The following is a 23499-nucleotide window of genomic DNA, read 5'->3' as shown; positions in this document are numbered from 1 at the left end:
GAGAGAGAGAGAGAGAGAGAGAGAGAGAGATTAGAGTGATTTTATATATTGCAATGGGGCTGTATTTTGCTATTGTATTTTGTTTCTTGGAATTGTGTCTTTGTAACTCACAATGTGACTTGCAGTTGTGACTTTATTTCACATAATTGTGACATTCCTTGCAACTACAACTTTAACTGACAACTTGTCACTTTATATCTCACAGTGCTACTTTATTTCTAATATTTTTCTAATGTTTATCTCCATCCATCTATTTTCCAAACAGCTTTTTCTATGTATGGTGGCAGGGATTCTGAAGCCTATTGTCTTGGGCCATAAGCAGCGAAACACTTTAGACCCTTAATTTTGTCAACTTTGTCTCACAATTCCCGTTTGTACTCTGAGGTGGAAACAGACTTCCATACACAGCTGCTGTTTATGTAGTGTTCCAAAATTAGTCACTTATTTTTATTCACTTAGATGTATGTCAGTTAGGATGCTGGGCACTTTATATCAGTTTTTCACACCCCTGAAGAAACTTCCTGTTTCTGTTTTTTTTTCCTCACTCTGTATACACATGTTCTTGGACAGTAAATCACTTTTGCTAAAACAAACTCTCTTCTCTGAGACTTCCCATGTGTTTATATGGGCACACAATGCACATTTAGCGTAAGATGTGGTGTCAGGCAAACAAGAAAAGAAATAGGGCCAGTGAGTAGTTTAATGATTCATTATAATGTAAACAAAGCAAAGATTGTAATGGAAATCAGCCAACCTTTTCAACACATAGGGCATTCATTCAGAACCGAGTGGCCACGTGCCACCCTCTGTGCATGAATCGCTGATGACTAGCCCACAGTGTTGACTCCAAGCCCTTCTGACTCCAGAGAACTGCTCACATTTGAATGGAAAGTCATATTTACCAAGCCTGCATTGTAAGTCCATTGCCAGTGTGGATTCACAAAATAGGTTTTCCTCTTTACAGTTTTAAAGGATAGTTCACCCAAAAATCATCATTTACTCACCCTCATGTCGTTCCAAACCATATGATTTGCTTCCTTCTGTGGAAAACTTGGTATATTTAGCAAAATCCTCAACAAGGGAGGATTTCAAGCTCCAAAAAAAGAAAAAGTCTAAAAACTCATTAAAAGTAGTCCATACAACTTTTTGCACTATATTTGAAGTTCGAAGCCATATGATAGCCTTAAATACCAAAATTTAAGTAATTATTCACAAAATCGGGGCTTCCACTGGGGCACTCAAATTTCATTTGTGCATATTCAAATTTATTACATTGTTACAAGATACCCGAAAACTAATCAAACTAATAATACTTGACTTTTGTCTTTTGTCTACACATGACAAGTCTGAATGTGTGCAAGTACAAATTAAATTTTAGAGCTACAGCAGGAAAAAGGAATAAATAAATAAATAAAGTTGCTTTTTGAAGCATGACCAATGGTCACAATCCACTTTCAGTGTTTGGAAAGTGAACATTCTGCTAAATATCTCCTTTTGTTTTAAAAAAAAAATAAAAATTTGTACTGAAAAACAAATTGTACATAAAACAATATGAGGATGAATTTTCATTATTTAACCCTTTAAACTGTATATGAAATATTCCTTTATTCCTTCCCTTTTCTAGCTTGTACTTATTTGAACAATGCCTAAAACTTGGTATTTCAAGCACTTCCTGTGTCTGTTTGCCTCTTTAAGAAGAATCGCTTTATGTATTCCCCAATTGTAAGTCGCTTTGGATAAAAGCGTCGGCAAAATGACTAAATGTAAATGTAAATACTGGTTAGCATATAGTCTTCATTTTTCATATTTTCATATTTCAGCATATTTTTTTTTCATTTTGACCTGTCTTTCCACACGTCTTCTGTATAAATATATTTTTTTAAAGTTTTAAAAAAATAGTTGCTAAATTACATTTTTTTTTAAATCACGTTCTCGTGGTTATTTTTTTTTATTATTATTGTAATGAGTGAGAAGTTTTAATATTAAGATAACAGTTTTAAGTGTGATCTATATATTGTGTGTGATTGGTGCTATAGTATTATATTATTTATATATTGTGTGTGATAGTGTGATTTTTGGTAAATTTTATTGAATCCAATTAGGGTCAATTTGACCCCCATCATAACAATAATAACAGATTTTAACCAAAAGGCACAAAAGTAGGTAATATAGAAACTTATTTTTTTCCACATGGAGTCCAAATTTCTGAAGATTCTTGGTTTTTCTTTGTTTTGATCTAACATTTTCAATTATTTAACACTTCTACGCATCATACTATATTTTGAATATGTGTTGCAGGCAAGGACGCGGCACAGTGGTCATCTTTGCTGCTCTGTTAATTGGTTGTGACATCTGTTCAGCCCTAGACCTTAGTGATTATTGTGGGTCTGAGGACCTTTTTGTTTGGTGCTTAACTTATTTAATCAGCAGGCCAAGGGTTTACAGCAACAACTATTTCACTGAGTCAACCAGGACTCACCCAAGACCTCACTTTACAGGCCTCAGGCACGGCACACACACACACACACGTGGTACTTAGTAGTCATCTGGAACGCATTGCAATTACTTCATTCTTGACATATTTTTTATGTGTTGCAGGCAAGGACGCGGCACAGTGGTCATCTTTGCTGCTCTGTTAATTGGTTGTGACATCTGTTCAGCCCTAGACCTTAGTGATTATTGTGGGTCTGAGGACCTGTTTGTTTGGTGCTTAACTTATTTAATCAGCAGGCCAAGGGTTTACAGCAACAACTATTTCACTGAGTCAACCAGGACTCACCCAAGACCTCACTTTACAGGCCTCAGGCACGGCACACACACACACACACACGTGGTACTTAGTAGTCATCTGGAATGCATTGCAATTACTTCATTCTTGACATATTTTTTCTTGTGCTTCCCGGCCCTACGCTCCTGTTGTCATTGTATAAGTGATACACCACTCACTGAGCTCAAGATGGAAAAAACAATCATCGCGCTGCAACATTAGCACTGATAACAGTAGTGTCCGCAGTGGAATTATTACTGAGAGAGCAGCATGCTGCATTGCTGTGAGTCTGGACCTCTGCCATAGCCAGACATCTCCCCCTGTCTGTCAGAAAAGGCAATGCTCCGGTCTGTAAACTATGAACCAGATGAGTATTCCAGAGCCAGACTTTTGACTGTAGGCAAAGTCTGTTTTACTTTACAGCTTCGTCTGGCCTTAAAGTGCCTTTTTAGATGATCAATGACAAATAAGAGTGTCAACAATGAGGTTGAGGGAAATTCTTTCAAAAAAACTGTTTTAAAAGACATGCCAAGTTCTTAGAAATGCACTCTTTGTATTAATGTTAGTGTCATGGTTTTGAGAGATTTTTTTGCCATTTTCAAGAAAAGTTTCAAAGTATATAAATGTCATGTGGTGAAACCATAAGATAAAATGGTTCTTTTTCCTGTTTGTTTCTGGATATTGATGATTGCATCACATGACTTTGTTGGTTGTACCACATGACATTTTTTCCTATGTAATGTGCAATGCTACTCTTTTTTTCTTCATTTTTTTTCTTCATTGTGAAATGTAGTTTTTCGTATTTTAGTGTATTGGCTAATGAAAAACATAGCTATTGAAAATGACTACTGGCTAATGAAAAATATAGCTACAATTTTATTTTTAATAATAGCTAGAATATTACGCCTAATATATTTACTACTGCTACTACTACTATTATTATTAATAATAGTAAGTATGTAATACCATTATGTTACTTTTAGACCAGAACAAAAGCTCTTCTCTTACAATATACTGTAAATAATATACAATAGATCTATATTGGTATAATCACATGGGTACAAATGTGGCATAAGATTAAGCATCATACCTAAAATATAATCAGTGAAGACAGTAATATCAAGGTTAGGGAAACTCTCACAGGAAGACGCCAGAAGCTTTTGGTGCGATAAATATGTGCACTTGTCCACAGAGTCCCATAAGACAGATAGAGAGCCATTGGAGAGGAGAAATGCACCACTTATCTACAAGTAATGTGTTGATAGACACCACTTTCCTGCAGGGATATAGGGCTCAGATTAGGTTTTCCAGCTAAAAATAAAATAAATATGTCATGTAATGTTCTTACTTGCATTTTAGCCGTTAACTATTCATTATTTTTTTCTGAAATTATATCTTTCAGTCAGTAGCCTATCAAGTGTGACAGTGCATAGATTGCTTTAGATGTGAATCATCTATGGGGAAAAGAATGTGTTTGAAAATAGAAATAGAAGGGAAAAAGTGGCATAATGGGAGTTAGCATTGGCATTTGTTTACCATTGCCGTGTCTGTCCTTGTACGATATAATAGAAATGGACTCTATGGAAAGGATATAACGAATTAAATAATATTACATGGTGAATGTATATTTTGATGACAAATGCATAAACTAAAACAGAAGGGTAATTTTGTGGATAAACGGAATCTAATTTCAAAAGACATCCACCAGTTTACTTTTAAAACCTGATAAATTACATTAACATATCCACAAACTAAATGGACAACAAGACACGGGGCATTGTGGACAATCTGGCCAAGAATGTGAAACGAACGATACACCTTCCCAATGAAACAAAATCAGAACACAGTCCTAGCGACATCTAGTGGTCACCGAGAGAACAACATGCTTTTCGAACATCATGAAATTAAAGCAGTTCAGTTGAAATTAATTTTAATGCTGGTACTTACATACAAAATATACACCGAAAAAGTCCTAAGTGAGCACATCCACAGTCCCAGGACCATAGCCACTGCGGTATAGACTGTATGCAGGTATTCGCTCATATCCTCAGTGTCTCTGTACTGAATGGTGACGGTGAATCATGGTTGTCGCCCTGGTGGTCAGTGGAGTCTGGACGAGGTCTTCTGCTTTGAGCCTCTGTGTCATCTCGGGCCTCCTCATCCTCTGAATCTGTTGTATATTAAAATGTTATATTAGCCTACTTGTTTTCCCTGACCAACAACTACTGTATATGAGCATCACTCAGACCTAGTGTTGTTTGATATACATGGACCTCGACATGGATGTTATTTTGCTCACCATGGCAAAGAAAATCAAGCAATTCTAGGATGAACCGAAGCTCTAGCTCCGTCAAGGGCTCTTCAGTGAGACTGCTGTAATCACTCATTTCAAATGACAAATAATTGCCAAATTGGCAATGAAAATCCAGGTGAGCTGATCCAGCAACTAATATTCCCACAATTTATATTCATAACCAAACATTCTTAAATATCAACATACTGAGACTCTAGTGAGAAACAGTTATACACTAATTCTAGTACTACCAAAGCTACAATTATGAGTCCTACTACTGTTAGGATTTAAATAATAATAATAACAAAAATAATAATTGACAATATTATCACAGTAAGCAGATACAATAACAGGCATTTAACGATAAATGTAAGAATCATATTTATTAATTTATTTATAATAATTTTTTTTTTTTTCCAATAATGAACTAGACCAATACCTTATGCATTCATAATCGTTTTATTAGTGTTACTCTGAAGTCATTATAATGTACTTGCGGTCTGGCATATAGTCAATTAATGCAGGAATATGAGTAAATAACATCGTCACATTCATCCATCCAACGCTAGACGGCGCACACGTCTACAAAATGAATCATTGGCTGCCACTGTGTCCTTTAAATGTCAGTAATTAAATTCAATTGTAACGTTAATATGTATCCCTCCGCGCCAAATTATTCTTGAAACCATTAAAACTGCTCAGTTACTTCATGAAGACTTGGGAAACATCATGCCATCTTATTTACCCCCTTTTCATTTAGGTCTTCCAGTATTATGGCCTATTTGTGTTCATTTTGTCATGTGATATTTAATTGTATTTTATATTAAGTAATACTTTTTTATGTTGTTTATTTATATTTTCATCAGTGTTATAGAAACATTATATCTCATACATTTATATCAATATCTATGTACGTATTCATAATATATTTGTTATTATTTGTTTGTTTATATTTAATATTGATGTTTATTTAATGTTTAATTTATTAAGTAATAATGTCCGTATTTATTTTTTACATTATATTAAATGTAATAAGCCTAATAATATGTATGTTAATATGTAATATTTTCCTGTTTTATTTGTACAGCCATGACAATAAAACACTTGAAAAAAAGAAAGAATATTTGAAGAATATTTGCCCAGTTATATCAGCCTCTGTGTGTGTGTGTGTGTGTGTGTGTGTGTGTGTGTGTGTGTAGGTTTTTCTATACTGGTGGGGATATATCAGCCTCTGTGTGTGTGTGTGTGTGTGTGTGTGTGTGTGTGTGTGTGTGTGTGTGTAGGTTTTTCTATACTGGTGGGGACTTAAACCTGAATACACACCAACTCATGGGGACTTGTGTCACTGTGGGGACCTAAATAGTGGTCCCTATGCGTACAAAAGCTTATAAATCATACAGAATGAGTTTTTTTGTGATTGTAAAAAAGCTGAAAGTTTTCTGTGAGGGGTAGGTTTAGGTGTAGGGTTGGTGTAGGGCGATAGAAAATACAGTTTGTAAAGTATAAAAACCATTACGCCTATGGAGAGTCCCAAGCATGGTGCACCAGACTGTGTGTGTGTGTGTGTGTGCGTGCGTGTGTGTGTGTTTATATGCAGTGTGATTTTGCGTAGCCCCTCCCCCAGTCTACTATCTGCGCATGTCACAGAAAGCCGCTGATCACGTAGTACACGTGCAGCACGCTGATTCTGAATTAATATACAGAGGATTGTTGTAGATATCTTCTGTTCAGTTTTATGACTGTTTATTTATGAATAAAGCGTGCAGTATTTCTTTTGATATTGAAATAGTAATATATGGAGTACAAAGAGTAAATTGACAAAGTTTGTGATTCCATAGTAGTAATAAAATCTTATTTACAGTTTATATTATACACCTGCTTTACTTTTATTGTCTCGCTTCAGGCTCTGCTCTGTATGTCATTTGACATGATCATCATGTTAGTAGGTCAGTGGTGTTTTCGGATCAGAAAAATTTTTAAAAAAATCAAAACCCTAAGAATGTTTTTAACAGCAGTTCAGTGTATGAATTGAATTTTATTGTGAAAAGAAGTACGCCTACAATCTTCATTCATCGAAACCTCTAAGTGATCGTGATGGAGCCCATGTCTGCAGTGGCAGGCGCTGATGTCGGCAGACTCGGCACTGGTCGGATTTTACTTCGGCCATTTCCGTTTATGTTAACCACAGCATGGTGCGCCAGAGAGTGTGTGTGTGTGTGTGTGTGTGTGTGTGTGCGTGCGTGCGTGTGTGTGTGTTTATATGCAGTGTGATTTTGCGTAGCCCCTCCCCCAGTCTACTATCTGCGCATTTCACAGAAAGCCGCTGATCACGTAGTACACGTGCAGCACGCTGATTCTGAATTAATATACAGAGGATTGTTGTAGATATCTTCTGTTCAGTTTTATGACTGTTTATTTATGAATAAAGCGTGCAGTATTTCTTTTGATATTGAAATAGTAATATATGGAGTACAAAGAGTAAATTGACAAAGTTTGTGATTCCATAGTAGTAATAAAATCTTATTTACAGTTTATATTATACACCTGCTTTACTTTTATTGTCTCGCTTCAGGCTCTGCTCTGTATGTCATTTGACATGATCATCATGTTAGTAGGTCAGTGGTGTTTTCGGATCAGAAAAATTTTTAAAAAAATCAAAACCCTAAGAATGTTTTTAACAGCAGTTCAGTGTATGAATTGAATTTTATTGTGAAAAGAAGTACGCCTACAATCTTCATTCATCGAAACCTCTAAGTGATCGTGATGGAGCCCATGTCTGCAGTGGCAGGCGCTGATGTCGGCAGACTCGGCACTGGTCGGATTTTACTTCGGCCATTTCCGTTTATGTTAACCACGCCCCTATTTCCCTTCGGGAGTTTCCGCTGACGTTAATCCCGCCCCTACAGGTCTCAGCGTTGTTTAGGGACATTAGGAAGATGGCGGCTGCCCCGCTCTACTGTGTCTGCCGGCAGCCCTATGATTTTAACCGGTTTATGATCGAATGCGACATTTGTAAAGACTGGTTCCACGGCAGGTATGGAAATTATGGCCTCCTTAACAGATGTGGAACGGTTGGTATGTACAGACCGCCTTGCCACGGGGGTATTTTGGGTGTACATCTGGGGTGTCATGTGAAAGTGTTGGTGACGCGCGATGAGGGTATTTTTAATATGACGGTGCGAGATCACGCTCGACTTGAATGTGATTTGAGCGTTATTGTTCGATTTCTGTCAAATGTTTTTATGATAAATGTGTACTGGGAACTTTTAAGGCAAACTGTCTCCCACAATCTTACCCTCAGGATTAGATTATTCTGCTTTCCTTTGGAAGTGAGCTGCCAAAAGCCACATGGCTCATCTGTATGTGTGTTATGAAACTAGACATTTAAATCGTCTGTCTGTTTGAGCTTGACATGCTTTGCTGAACTTGGAGAAAACAGATGTTTCTCGCTTTATTTAACTCAGATTTAACACTAAAATGATGCATTTTATGATTTATATGGCCATTGGCCAAACGTTTGAATATTTTGCTTTAAGGCTTACCTCAGCTGAGTGAGTTTTCTTACAAATATTTATCAAGGTAGCCATAGTTTATTGAACTATGTTATTGAACTACAATAAAACTGTGATATATGTATATCTAGCCTATGTATATATGTATATGTATGTGTGTGTATTTATGTATATATGATCTTATTTCGCATGCAGAGGTGTAAAGCTAATCTGTAATAAACATATTTGGCTTAATTGTGTTTTGACAGGTATGCATATACTGTATATATGATAATCATGTCTGATCGTGCCATACTGTTCTCTTCTGTCACATTGTTGTATGTGGCAAGACAAGTTGTGCAATATGTATGAGCATTCCTAGTTGCTTGGCAGAACAGGACTTTTTCTGATAAGTAGATACACAAACAAAACCATATCCATCTTGGCACACCAAAATTTTTTGGCATATTTTCAAAAGTAGCTGCCTTTAAGCTTCAGGACAGATTCTTGTCTGTAAATGAGCCAGGGCTGAGCTTTCCTTCCTGTCTTGCGAAGTAATCGCCAGTACACAGTGAGCGGTTGTGCGGGTGTTGAGAATGAAGTCTTGCGTAACTTTGTGGAGCTGCCAGATTCCCCAAACCCTGTGAGAGTGCGAGACAAAGACTGGCGCCTTTGCAGGCCAGAAGAAGAAGCGAAGGGAACGACTGTGATTCTGCAGCGTCAGTGACGCACAAAACTGTTACCACATGCTCTGTGTGTCACTTCGCTCTGGATTGACGAGACACAATTTTCCCAAAATCAGAGATGTGAAACTTCTTGGGTAGAATTTGGACACCAAAAAGCATGGCAGAATGCGGATGTCTGTCTGAATGCACGTGAGGTGAATGTCTGAACCTGTGAATCAATCACTTTAAAAGACATGGTTAATGGCATGTGATGTTATGGTTAGTTCTCTTTAGAAGCCATTTCATCTGGAGAGTTATAGCAGGTTGCGATTTGTGTATCAAAACCCTAGCTCTTTGAGGGTTACAGGTGAGTTTAGATGGCCACAGATCTGCTGATTGATGGAGCTGCAAGGTCAATACACAGTCTGGAAAGAGCTGAGGTTGAGACCATCTTTTGTCCTTTTCAGACTGAAAGTAAACAAATTCTGGAACCTGAGTGTCGTCAAAGAGGTCGGTTAACCCTCCGTTTCAATTGGAAACTTCAAGAATGCATTGGTTTATTTAGGCTTGGCTTTTCACCATTGGTCAGCCTGAGCTTTGTTCTCGAAACGGTCTTAAACTCATCTTGAAGTTTAAATGATAATTTACCCAATCTGCAATGTTATTAATATTATTATGAACCAACATAACTTGGATCTTCCGGTGAAATGACAGACTTTTCTCTGGTGACGTATGCCAGACTTTTCCAGTCATGTAGTCTGCTTAAACTCTGCCCCTTACTTACAATCCTCAATCTAATCAACAACTGATGGGGGAGAATAAAGTCCAACCCTAATTTTTTCATTCTTTTTCAGTAATTCGTTTTATTGAGACGTACATCACAACACATTAGAAAATACTTGCCACTACTACTGTTATCATCATTTTTTGCGTCGACCAACCAACTCGTTCTCATAAAATGGCGGTATCGTACGAATTAGTTAGGTGGTTGTACAAAAACTTTTAGCAAGAATAGGACTAAAAATATGGGATGTATAGGGGGAGGATCTCTAAGCAAGAAGGCTTAGGGTCACATGGGGTCAGCAGATGTGTGCATGTACACCCCATCTAGCCTTACTCTCCCAAATACAGACTTGTTTGGCTCCGAATTGCTCATAATTGGGAAATCCTTCTGCCTTATACAAAGAAGGCTTGACACTGGCCTAAACTTGACTCCCCCTGTTTGCAGATCATTCTTAAAAATGTATCTGCCACAACAAAGTGCCTAACTTGAATGTGTGCACTCTTGATAGGAACATGAACACTTGATGAGCTTGCGAGAGAAAGAGGGCAAGTAAAGGCAATGCTAAAATACTTTCCCTCTTCTGGTCCCTCGGTTTGTAAGGATGTTTTGGTGTTCAACTCATTATGTCCCATTAAATCCTAAATGTACTTCTGAGTCTCAACAAAAGCCTAGTGTGAGTCGTTTTCAGACCTGAGACGCCCTGAAGATTAGTGTTGACTTATCAGGGCCTGGTTTGTTGACCCCGTCTGCTCTGTAGTGGGTTAATCCAATGAAACTGTCATGTTTGTTACGAAAGTATACAGACAATAACGTATTTTATTTAAACATATATTGAATTAAAACACTTAGGATAAATCGTCACTATTTAGCCTATGTGGTAGTATCTATTTGATTTCTACTATTGGCACTGTCCATGGTAGTAATGTGGGCGCTTCACAGATCCAATGGAGTCTGAAAGTCTGTTGTTCAGTCCAAATATACTCTATTTTTTATGAATGCACTAGGGTATGTGTACAATGCATGTGACGTAAATGTCGTCATCAGCAATGTATTGTGTACTGTACACTTGCAGTCTGATTTTCGTAAACTGCACTTATTCCGAACCCTCAGCTTGCGTATGCGGCTTGAACTTTTTTTTTGCACTAGTGACCCTGGCCATTGTGTGGCAGTCCGAAAAGAAACAGAAGAGACTGAACAATGAAAAACTACTGAAGATGCAATAAACGGCCGTGTTGATGAGCACTTGTGTGAGGGGATTAAGGGATACCTGCAGCTCTAGAAATTGTTCAAAGACATTTTTAGCGGTAATAACTTCTGAAATTAAATAGTGCAGACAGTGGACAAAAAGCCGCATTTGTCACATGCCAGTATTTGCACAATTAAGTATTCCTTGAAAGGCTATTTATTCAGTTGAACCTATACGCTAAAGGTTTGCATCAAAACTTAAGTATACTTTGGGCTGTAGACCACGCTTACAACTTTTTTTTTTGCCCTAAAATGCTCTGTGTAAACCAGTACTGTATTTTTACAAATATATTGTATAGGAACAGTCTTAAAAAAAAGTGGCAAATTAATTAAACATTTAAAAATGACCATTTTTATTGTATCTATCTTAAACATCTGTGAACAAGGCACTCATCACTCACTTTTTGTGAATGTAGTAAGACTCTCAGCTGCGTGTTTTGCTTAAAGGTGGGGCAAGCGATTTCTGGTAGCCAATGTTGACATTTGAAATCACCAAAACAAACACGCCCCTACCCCAAAAGGGTCTCGCCAATGTTCAAACCAATGTTACACCATGTCTACACCGGACGCGATATATATATACCATATATATCTATGGTCTACACTGGATGCGGCACGACACTACAAATCCCAGACAGAAAACTGCTGCTGCGTTCTATTCATGACGTATTGACACAAATTTCAAATGATTTTCAACGGTCGCTTTGTACTAGACAGACTTTAGCTGTTGCGGCGCGTGTTTAAAGGTGGGGTAAGCGATTTCTGGTAGCCAATGTTGACATTTGAAATCACCAAAACAAACACGCCCCTACCCCAAAAGGGTCTCGCCCCTATTTTGATAGCTCCGCCCCACATATACGTACGCAACCCAGGCAACGATTAGTTCTGTGAAACAAATCAAAACCAATGTTACACCATGTCTACACCGGACGCGATATATATATACCATATATATCTATGGTCTACACTGGATGCGGCGCGGCACGACACTACAAATCCCAGACAGAAAACTGCTGCTGCGTTCTATTCATGACGTATTGACACAAATTTCAAATGATTTTCAACGGTCGCTTTGTACTAGACAGACTTTAGCTGTTGCGGCGCAGACACGGTGTTACTCACCTATCGAGAAGAAACAAAGCAACCTCGGCGTCCGATCACAGGCCTTCCGCTCCTTGAGTTCTCTCCAGCGCTGAAAAGCTGATCCGAATTTATCGACGGTACACCTTCTTCGATAACGATATAAAAAATGTTCGATATAGTGCACGATATAGGCACGTGCTATGAATGACGCAGACCGCACACACAAACACAAACTCATGCTGAAATGACTGCTGCACTCGCGTCTCACACAAGAGATGTAGCCATGCAAAGTTAAAACAGTTTAAACCTTTAGAAAACATGTCGCGAATTTGTGGAGGTTTATTTCTTTTCACTACGTCTCTTATGTTTTTAAATGCAATCTGTGTGATGGGCGCTTCGGCTCTTTGTATTAAGCAATGCATAAATAGATGATGCTGTTCTGTCGCTCGGCTCGCTAATGTCCGTCCTGTGCACTGAACGCTCTCTCCTCCTCATCATGAGTAGACACGCCCCTTACTGCTGATTGGCTACAAGTTTGTTTTGCTATTCGGCCCGAATCAGTTTTCTAAAGCATTTTTGGAAAATCGCTTACCCCACCTTTAACAACTCACAATATAGCATGGCATCCCACATGACAAATAGTCAACCTACACAGTTGGTTACACAAAATAAAGGGAATTGCGTATGCTGGCCACTAGAAAAAAAAATAATCAGAGGGTTCCTTTCTACACACCGTCTTGCTTTCTGTGCCTTTGGTTCTCTGGTGGGTAGTTAATCAGTAACTCAGGTGACAGGAAGGCTGACTCAACTCCAGGCAGCACACTGACCTGGTTCACATGGTGTTATGAAACCAAGACAGGGAGATAAAAGGAGCACTTTGTATATCATAAAGCATTATGGGAGGGATGGTTAAACTCCATGACAAAATGAGTGCAATAAAATGAAGATTGTTTAATGAGCCAGACATAATGTGAACGAAACGGGGTTAATGGAAAAGTGGAGAAGTACGCTGTAACGAAAAAGAGAAAAATATTTTCTTTACCACTTTAATCCTTTTAGGTGTACTAAATACTTTGTACAATCAACAATCACAATGAAAATGTGATTTTTGGGTGATGCCAAAAAACTTTTATAACCTGAACTTTTTTTTTTTTTTACAAAGCAAATTTGTACAGTTGGTGCTCAAAGAGCTTTTAGCTGGTTATTATGACATTGTTGTGCCGTTCACGTGGGCTGATCTCATAAATGCTATTGTTCCAACATGACTTTGAAGCATTATGGGACTGTGTGTCGATGATGTGCATAATGCATTGTGGGAGCCTGTTTGGTTATATGGAACAAGTACAACTTTTATATTTCACTTAAGCAGATTGAATTGTGTTGGTCTTTATGTTGTCCAAACTGCTGAGAACTTCAGTTCATTCATCAACTGCGGGACAAGATCTGAGCGCTCTATTCTCTCTCTCATTGTCTGGTTCACGTAGGAGGGAGGTGGAGGAGAAGAGTGGGTGTAGAGTCATTCATCCTTAAACCTTTCCTCCCCCATCTGCTCGTGTGTCATCGCATGTCTGGCTGTGATACCCAGGTGACTTTATCGCAGCGTGAGCTGGAGTCACGGCACTGGTTAAGGCCATCCCATTTGGAGACAGATTTTATTCCAAGTGAATCATAGGGATGAAAGACAAACATCCGATGAATTCTACAGGCTTTAAATTGTTAATCTAATGTTTTCAGACCACAGTTGTATGGATCCACACTGCAGTCTCTCCAGAATCTTTGGATTTTGCAATCATAATAAACAGACATGTGCCGATTAATAAAATTTGAGCTGATACCAATAACATGTTAATGATTTTAATTGCTACAAGTGATTTTAGACATCACAACATTATAATGCACAGAATGAAATAAGGATATTCATTTTGAGATTTGCAAAATATTACATTTAAGAGTGTTATTAAATTATTAATGTTATTAAAGATTATTTCAAATGAGAATTATATGACGGCAAAGGTAATCTAAATGTAAAAATATGGGTAATGAGCATGAACAATTAAAATACTCACTATCGGCTAAAACCAATCCTGCAATGTTTGAAGTAGCTTGCAAATTTGTCTTATTAAATCAAATAATATGGTAAAAACATTCATTGATAAGTTTTTTTTTTTACATGATTTTCTAAATTTTAAGAACTGCATACAGTAGATGAATCTTTTGTCAGCATCACTTTTAAAAGCATTTCAGTTTCTGAAAAAAGCTGTAACAAATTTAGTCATTTTAGGTTGCAGTTGAAAAAAATTGTATGAGTATGGGCTAACTGAGATAATGGACAAATTTGAGCTGATACCAATAACATGTTAATGATTTTAATTGCTACAAGTGATTTTAGACATCACAACATTATAATGCACAGAATGAAATAAGGATATTCATTTTGAGATTTGCAAAATATTACATTTAAGAGTGTTATTAAATTATTAATGTTATTAAAGATTATTTCAAATGAGAATTATATGACGGCAAAGGTAATCTAAATGTAAAAATATGGGTAATGAGCATGAACAATTAAAATTCTCACTATCGGCTAAAACCAATCCTGCAATGTTTGAAGTAGCTTGCAAATTTGTCTTATTAAATCAAATAATATGGTAAAAACATTCATTGATAAGTTTTTTTTTTTTTACATGATTTTCTAAATTTTAAGAACTGCATACAGTAGATGAATCTTTGTCAGCATCACTTTTAAAAGCATTTCAGTTTCTGAAAAAAGCTGTAACAAATTTAGTCATTTTAGGTTGCAGTTGAAAAAAATTGTATGAGTATGGGCTAACTGATACCGATAATGGACATATGGACATAAAATGACACTGTAAAACTTCTTGCCAACAGAAGCTGGATAGTGTTGATGGTATTAGCCTGATTATAAAGGAGATTAAGCCAACGAACAGTTAGCACCAGCTAGGCCTCGTCTGGGATGCCAGCAACTTTCTGCTTCCTGGTTCTACTTAGTTTTTCTTGCCGTTTCCTGCAATAATGAGGAGATCAAAGTGGAGACAGCAGCACATTCAGTCCTCTGCCTGTGTTCAAAGGCTGTCTTCTCTTTGAGCAGAATCACCTTTCTGCTCAAGTCCCCTGCTGATTTTAACAGCCCCATATAGCACAGTATCCACTCTTGATGTTAACTCTATTCTGATGGCGAGAAAGGAAGAGAGAGCGTTTACGGCAGCATCGTTAAAACTCAAATAAGACTTTATTTGGGGAACTGGAAGAGTTGAACCTCTCTTGTTATACATGAATGCAGCAACATCCCGTAATCTCCAGAACATGAAGTGTCTATGTACAGCTTCTTCATTACCAGCAAATACCGCAAGCGAAAGCAAAGAAAGAACTGGCATGAGGTCATTTCAAACAAAATGAGCCAAAACAAAACTAATTTAGTTTCGGGACATTTGCCAATTGTTGTTGGTGCAAGCATATTCACATTGCACCTATCAAATGCTTTCTTAACAGCTGTTTTCTCACCGATGACGTTTTTGTTGTGTTTTTATTTTGTTATTGAGAGGAAAGCACATAACACATATTCATCTAAACAACGCTTCCAGCAGCACGTGGGCTGATCTCATAAATGCTATTGTTCCAACATGACTTTGAAGCATTATGGGACAATGATGTGCATAGTGCAAATATAAAACAACGCTTCCAGCAGCACGTGGGCTGATCTCATAAATGCTATTGTTCCAACATGACTTTGAAGCATTATGGGACTGTTTGTCGATGATGTGCATAGTGCAAATATGCTTTATTTTAATGCATCAGGATGTTCACTAACAGTAAACTGCTGCTTAGGTATTTCGAACAAAAAGCAAAGAACGTAAAAACAAACTTCAACTATCACTGCTTTCAGCTATTTCAGTCCTCTTCAGAGGCTCTGTGGACTACAGCATTTTATCTCCAGATTGTGGATTCAGTGAGGGCCTTAAAGGCACAATATGTACGATTTTTTTTATTAATATCCAAAAACCACTAGAACAGCGTTATATATTTTGCTGACTTGTGTACTTCCATTATCCCAAATGTTTCGAAGAATGTTTAAATCAATTATAGAAATACAAATATAGAAATAAGCAATTTTAACTAGTGACACGGACCGTTTCCCAGAACTAAATGTATCTAGTATGATAAAACAGCGCTGCTTTTTTCCCCCACATACGCACGACCCCACATATGCATGAGCGGAAGGAGCGGCAGCGGTCGACTGTGGCATAATAAAAGCTCCGCTGCTTTCGAGCCGTGTGTCGCGCTCGTTCAGCGGCCTCGTTTCGCTTCGACAGCTTTCAGCCTCACCCTGCTTCATTCTACTACGTTAATAAATCAATAGCTCATCCATCAACATGATTTCTGCCCGAGTCCCGTCATAAATAAATCATTAGCTCATCCATCAACATGATTTCTGCCCGAGTCCCGTCTGATTGCTTCGGCTGTGGGGATGAAGACGACAACTCCCATGATTCCACACCCAGTCACGGCGTCATCAAACTACACCTTTGTCTCTTTGTTTATTTTGAATATGCGTCTTCTAGCGGCGAAAATTACATATTGTGCCTTTAAGGGCAACATGTGGGTCAGGGCGAGAATATTTGTGACGCAATGCCACAGACTTTTGGGTAGTAGTTGGCTGTCAAGTCTGCACCAGTGTGGCCTCAGCAAAAGAGTGTATCAAGAGTGCATAGTTGCTGCACATTTGCGCTTTTACGAATCATAAATTGATAAATGGGATACTCTATGCTTTTGTGGACTTAACAGACATATATGAGAGAAGGCCACAAGGCCGCAAGTGCAGAATTTGAAAGAGGGGCTAAGTATTGTTGTGCTCAGCTAAAGAGGCTCAATTTATGATTTTTAACAAAAAAATGAGAGTATTGGAATGTTCTTGCTTGACTAGAAAGAAGCTATTATATGTAAGATACAGGAAAAGTAGAGCAAATATCACACTAGGCATCAGTAAACACGCATCTTTGAGCACTATTTGGTGTTTTCCTGTGTGGCCCCAGTTGTTTGACTCATCTCAGCATCAGTAAATCTCTTTCCGCTGGACTGTCAAAACTCAGCTAGCTGATTTCACGTGGTTGGCAGCGTGACTCTGAAATGAACCTCTGGAATGTGTGTTTGTGTGGGTGGCTGAATGTTATGGTTGTGGTTGCGGTTTGGCTTGTTTGGCGAGGTGATTTGGTCTGTGGTTTGAGTGACATGGATGGTGATGGAAAGCCCACAATTGTGACGCAGTGCCCTGTTGATTGTATCACCGCTCACCCACACAATGTTTGACGTAGACAGTGGTAAGCAATGTGAAATTTGTAGTGTTTTCTGAAACGCTCAGATGATGACACCATTGTCCCATGCAACTTTCAACTGTCTCAGCATCATCTGCATTTACTCCGAATAAAACCTCACATGTTTGGTTACACATGATACTACAGATATTATTTTTGTTTGTGTTGAACGTGAGGTAGTGTTGAGCTCTCAGCCAAGAAAAGTAAATTGTGTGGTAAAGTTCAAAATAGATCAATGCTGGCATAGCTAATGGCTGAAAGGATGCTGGCTAACCTCAAGTTTACATTTTTAAAGAATTACACTCGTTTGTGTTCTTTGCTAGTGGCTACTGCCACATTTACATGGTTGTGGCAGAATTATATTTATTGGGTTCTAATTCTGCTTGCCTTTTTTTCAGTTGTGTTCAGGTAGTGGAGCACCATGCTGCTGATATCGATGTTTATCACTGTCCCAACTGTGAGCCCATCCATGGACCCTCCATGAGTAAGTGTGTGCATCTACACGTGTTTCCCAATTTTTTTTTTGTTGTGTTCCAGGATCAGTCTTATGAATGTTTCCTTCTCTTTCGCAGTGAAAAAGCGCAACAACTGGCACAGGCATGACTACACGGAGCCAAATGATGGCACACTCCCCGTGCAGGCAGGAACTGCTGTGTTTGTACAGCAACTCCAGGCCAGGAGCTTTGCCAGGTACAAGCACCTCTGGATAAAGTCTTGATTAGACGTTGAACTTTACTACTTTGACTTTGAATGTGTTTTTATGATATAATCACAATCATTAGTTACATCTCGTTACGGCTTTGGAATTTGCACCTACCTGATAAGACTTGCTGTTGATTTGTGTGTCTTGGCTGTTTCAAAGTGGCGATGAGATTCTGCTGCCGATGCATGGGAGCCAGGTGACCCAATGCTACCTGGAGAGGAAGGGCTTCCATTACCCCATTGTGGTCCATGATCTGGATGGACTGGGGCTCAAACTGCCCCCTCCCTCGTTCTCTGTCAGTGATGTGGAGCATTACGTGGGTAAGAGCTTAGTGTGTGTACACTGCATTTGCTGTCTATCAGATAACAGCCCGGGAGAGTGTCTGGCAAGTGGGGCACTAGAGCGAAAGAGACGCAATTAGATCAATAACACATTTGGACTCATGACCAGACCCACATGAAATTTGTGCAAATATACTAGAGGTCTGCACGGGCTTTAAACTGAAGCCCGAATGCCGAGTTTTTGAATGGTTGTATACGACAAGACGATAATTCTTCCATCTTGCAAATTATGGTCATTTTCGTCAGTTAAGGCTCGTTAGCATTCGGCCTGCTTTAAATCAGACACAGAGATGCAGTGCGGTAAGATCGCATTTATTTGAATTAATTAATTATGTAACTTATTTGAATTAGAGAGAGAGAGAAAGATGAAAGTTGCGTGTGTGAACCTGCCTTCGGGACCCGTCGGGCTCGGGTCGGGTAGCAGACCTCTATTATATGCACGCATATATATTTCAAATAATTGCTGTTCTTTTAAACTTTCTATTCATCACAGAATCCTGGGGGGGAAAAAATTAATAAATATATATATATATATATATATATATGTAAAATTGGGGGTCTGAATACTTTCCGTACCCACTGTATATACACACACACGCTCACACTTATGTTTTATGTCTTCTTGATAAACAAATACAATATCTCGATAGATTAAATCATTTTCACACAATAAATAGTGATGTTTATTTCACTATTTTTATCATGATTTTAAAAAATTTAATTTATATGATTTTCATAGCCTGAGTGAAGCATAAAATAAAGTCTATACATAAAAAGGCATTTGAAAATTAAAAATTAAAATAAATAAAGGCATGATAAAGTTTCTGTGATGGGCACCCAAGTGCCTGAAGAAATGCCCTTTTACTCAAACCTCTGTTTGGTTTTAATATCATCTTATTGAAGCTAACAAGTCGTTTTTTGAACAACTTTAAACACATTGGACAGGAAAGCATTAGGTTACCAAGTGGCATTGTGATTATGGTTATCCGTCCGTGCCGGTAGTGAATGGGTTTGGACCCAACTCCTGTACAGCTGTGGAGGTTATCTTCTCTCTCCTCTACATTAGGCCCGAAACACTTCATCTCCAGTTACAAAGCTGTTGTGCAGCACAGCCAGTCTGAGCTCAGATTCCCAATAGGGCTGTTTTATCTCAATGCTTATGTTGCATGGCTCCCTCTTTCGCACGCCGCTGATCTTTAAGCTGGAAGTGTTTTAATAGTAACAGGTGTCGAGGAGAAGAGGTGTGTGTGTGTGTGTGAGAGAGAGAGAGAGGGAGAGAGGGGGGAGCGGGCCACTCAACGGATCATATTACCCAGCCAGTTGGCAACAGACAAAAGGCCACTAACCTTCTCTGTCTGTCTTTTCTTCCATTTTTCTCCCTACACCTGCTTTTCTTTTCTTAGAAAAGATAAGCACATTATGAGAAACACTCATTCTTCCATCTATGGCCAAATTAAGAGAATAATATTGTTGTGTGTGTGTGGTCAGACTGTCAGACTTTAACAAACTGTATGCAACATTATTTATCAGAACAATTTTAAAAGGAAGTCAAAGGTATCATTACTCAAAAATGAACATTTAGTCATTTACTCACCATCATGTCTTTCCAAATATTCTGAATTCCGAATACTCTGTGTAACATAAAAGAAGAGGTTTGGCAGAGTGTTCAAGCCGCTCTTTTCCCAATAATGAAAGTGAATAGGGACTGGGACTGTCTTAAATTTCTGTCTGTTCCTCAAGAAAAGTTATCGGAGACTTTAAATATAATTGTATGGTCTATTTTTATGTTAGTTTTATGGTACTTTTTGTCATTTTGGAGCTAATTTTCTGTAATTGAAATTAAGCTAAAATAAACTACAATATTTGATGAAAAACAATGAAAATTAGAAATGGTGCCTTGGCATTTGAATTTGAAGTACTATAACTGAAGAAAAAAAATTAAAGCTATATAGAAATGATAAACTAATTAAAATGACAAAAGCACATAAAATTACTCAAACTTAAACTGAAATTGAACTGAAAATGTAAAAATGCAAATATGATATAAATATGATAAATACTATAATAGTATGTAAATAATACTAAAAACACTGACCCATTCACTTATAATAATAAAATAATGATAGATAAATAAATGATGAATAATTTTGGGGTGAACTTTAAAGGCCTTACCTTTAAATGTTGTCTGTTGATTTTTAACTTAATATTATAAACCACAAAATGCTGGAGATGACCACAAAAATTTCAGCTTGGCAGTGCAGTGTTTTGTCCAGTTCCTAAATTTGGCCTTGAGCCTTTCACAATTATGTGTTTGTGGGACTGTTCCTCCAGCTGTTCCCTGTCATCAGACACTGGCCAGCTGTGTGTGTGCGCGTGTGTGTCGAGGGGTTTGCAGTCACTTCACCGGCACCTGTCCAGCGCTGTTTCCGGTCCTCAACTGTCATTCGTGATTTGCGGCCCTGCGGCTGTGTCTCTCAAAAACCTTATTACAGACTTTGTGTTTGTGAAACCGACATAACAGAGAATTTATGTATGAGAAACTCTGTCCTGTAAACACGCACCCAATTTGAAAATATCCCACTTTCTTTTTCCAGGTGCAAATAAAGTCATTGATGTGATTGATGTCGCAAGACAGGCAGACAGCAAGCTCAAGCTGGGAGAGTTCGTGAAATATTACTACCAGCCTGAACGACCAAAAGTGTTAAATCTTATCAGCCTGGAGTTCTCTGATACAAAGTATGTCTGTGTGGGAACCCATCGTTTTCCTTTCTATGCAACATAACTTCAGCTTATTTTACTGGTTGATAACACTCAAGTAGCATTAAAATCAGTGTTGTTGCATTATACATTTAACACATATAAATGCTTTTTTGAAGTCTAATTTTTGTTTTCTGCTCTGTTTTAGGATGTCCAATTTGGTGGAGGTTCCTGAAATTGCGCAGAAGATGTCCTGGGTTGAGAACTACTGGCCTGATGACTCGTTCTTCCCCAAACCATTTGTGCAGAAGTATTGTCTCATGGGAATGAAAAACAGTTACACAGACTTCCACATCGATTTTGGAGGAACTTCAGTGTGGTATCATGTTCTCTGGGTAAGAACTAAGGCCTGTTTTATGATGTGAATCTGTTTTATGAAGTGTACAGTTTTTTTGTATATGACCATCTAAATGGTTTCATGAGCAATTTGTGGAGATCCGGTCGTGTGATATTACAGTTATGTAAGTGATAAGTGCTGATAAGGCTGTGTTTTTTTTTTGCAGGGAGAGAAGATTTTCTACTTGATCAAGCCGACTAAGGCTAACCTTGCACTATATGAGTCCTGGAGCTCATCACCCAGTCAGAGCGAAGTATTCTTTGGGGATAAAGTCGACAAGTGTTACAAATGTGTGGTGAAGCAGGGAACTACCATCTTCCTTCCCACTGGTGAGAACGCAGAATTTGCCAAACTTTTGGTGTCCATCAAAAGATTATCCCCACCCTTCATTTGGTGCCCAAATAAAATCAGTTAAAATTCATTTTAAATTATAAATTAAACTATATTCAAATTAAAAATCATTTAAATTTTATTTCATGTCAGAATTGTCAGGGTGGTACAACTGTCATGATATCAAAATGAAGAAACAAGCATCATTAAAATTATGAAATTCTTACAGAAAACCTTAGTTGTTTGCCACGATCTTTTAATATTATCATAAATCACGTGGTGCAACAAACATGTACAAACCATAACTTAGAGTCCCTCATGGCTATGTGTCAAAGAAAGGTCAGTTCAGGTTGTAAAATGTCATGTGGTGTGACTCCCCCAAAAAGTAATGATATTTATGAATTAATAATTCATGATATTTGTAATGTCACGTTTGTTACTTTTTTACTATGAAACCTATATTTATAAACATTTTTTAAAAATGATGATTAAGATGTGTACACTCGCATGTTTAAGGCACGAGGAAAACTGGTATTACTTTTTACTTGAGGGTTACACCACATGACATTTTTAGTGTCATTACTTTGAAACTTTTCTTAAATTCTATAAATACTTTTCAAAATCATATGGAACCAACAGTAATACAAGGAGTACATTGCCAAGAAATTAACTAACTAGATTTTTAAAAATATTTTTTATTTATTTATTGTGGATGCTCTTATTTGTCATCGACCCAAACAACGACATGCCTTTTGTATCCTCGTTTGACCCCACATTGCAAAATAGCATGTGCGCTTTTGTAGAAAAACACGTACATGGTACGGCAAGGCGAAAATAAGATCAGGCGGTTTCCCAGAGCTCCTGCCAGGAAAATGTGGATCAGCGTCCAACACAGATGACCTTTGTTATAGTGGGAGTGTTGGGCAACGATCTTCGCTGAGCAACGTGGTAAACAGTATAAAAACACTCTGATGGGCTATGATGCAATTCACGTGCATCTCACCGAATGGAAAGAATGTAGAATGAAAAGTTTCTGGGCGTTCCTTTAATCGCCCGTCAGAAGCGCTATGTTAATTCAGCATGCATTTAGAGTGCTATAAATGGTCTTTAACCACTGCGGAGGTAGTAGACGTAACTCTTCTCGCGGCAGGGTTTCATTATCGCAGCATGTGTATTTGTGGCGTGTGAAAGTGAGCATGTGGGTTTCCTTCCTCGAGCACAACGCACATATGACGAAGCAGAAATCCCCCTCTTGTTTAGCAACATGTCTGTACACGGTGGCCAATGCACATGCAGCTAGACGGAGAGATAAAACTGATATTTCTGTCAGTGGCGGTGAGGTGTGGGTGTGAGATGACTCTATATTTGGCTTT

The 23499-nt window shown here is 38.0% G+C and overlaps 1 protein-coding gene across 3 annotated transcripts in view; it reads left to right on the top strand.

Moving 5' to 3' along the window:
* Positions 1-7988: 7988 nt before the first annotated feature.
* kdm7aa (lysine (K)-specific demethylase 7Aa) overlaps positions 7989-23499 on the top strand; it is a 38688-nt gene continuing 23177 nt past the window's right edge. For 2 of the 3 annotated variants that reach the window (XR_001636622.1, XM_016515504.1), the window contains exons 1-7: positions 7989-8094; positions 18057-18142; positions 18231-18348; positions 18521-18681; positions 21297-21438; positions 21608-21794; positions 21963-22125. Coding sequence is in view for 2 of the 3 variants with exons in the window: in XM_016515504.1 (XP_016370990.1) it covers positions 7997-8094; positions 18057-18142; positions 18231-18348; positions 18521-18681; positions 21297-21438; positions 21608-21794; positions 21963-22125 (955 nt within the window). In the remaining variant the exon portion in view is untranslated. Of the gene's footprint in view, positions 8136-18056; positions 18143-18230; positions 18349-18520; positions 18682-21296; positions 21439-21607; positions 21795-21962; positions 22126-23499 lie in introns of all 3 variants that reach the window. The other variant, XM_016515505.1, reaches the window with a different exon arrangement.

The sequence above is a fragment of the Sinocyclocheilus rhinocerous genome, unplaced genomic scaffold (genome assembly GCF_001515625.1).
Source record: "Sinocyclocheilus rhinocerous isolate Xijiao unplaced genomic scaffold, SAMN03320098_v1.1 scaffold357, whole genome shotgun sequence".
NCBI classification, from domain to species: domain Eukaryota; kingdom Metazoa; phylum Chordata; class Actinopteri; order Cypriniformes; family Cyprinidae; genus Sinocyclocheilus; species Sinocyclocheilus rhinocerous.
The sequence above is the reverse complement of the archived record's forward strand: the minus strand, read 5'-3'. Positions and strand labels throughout refer to the sequence as shown.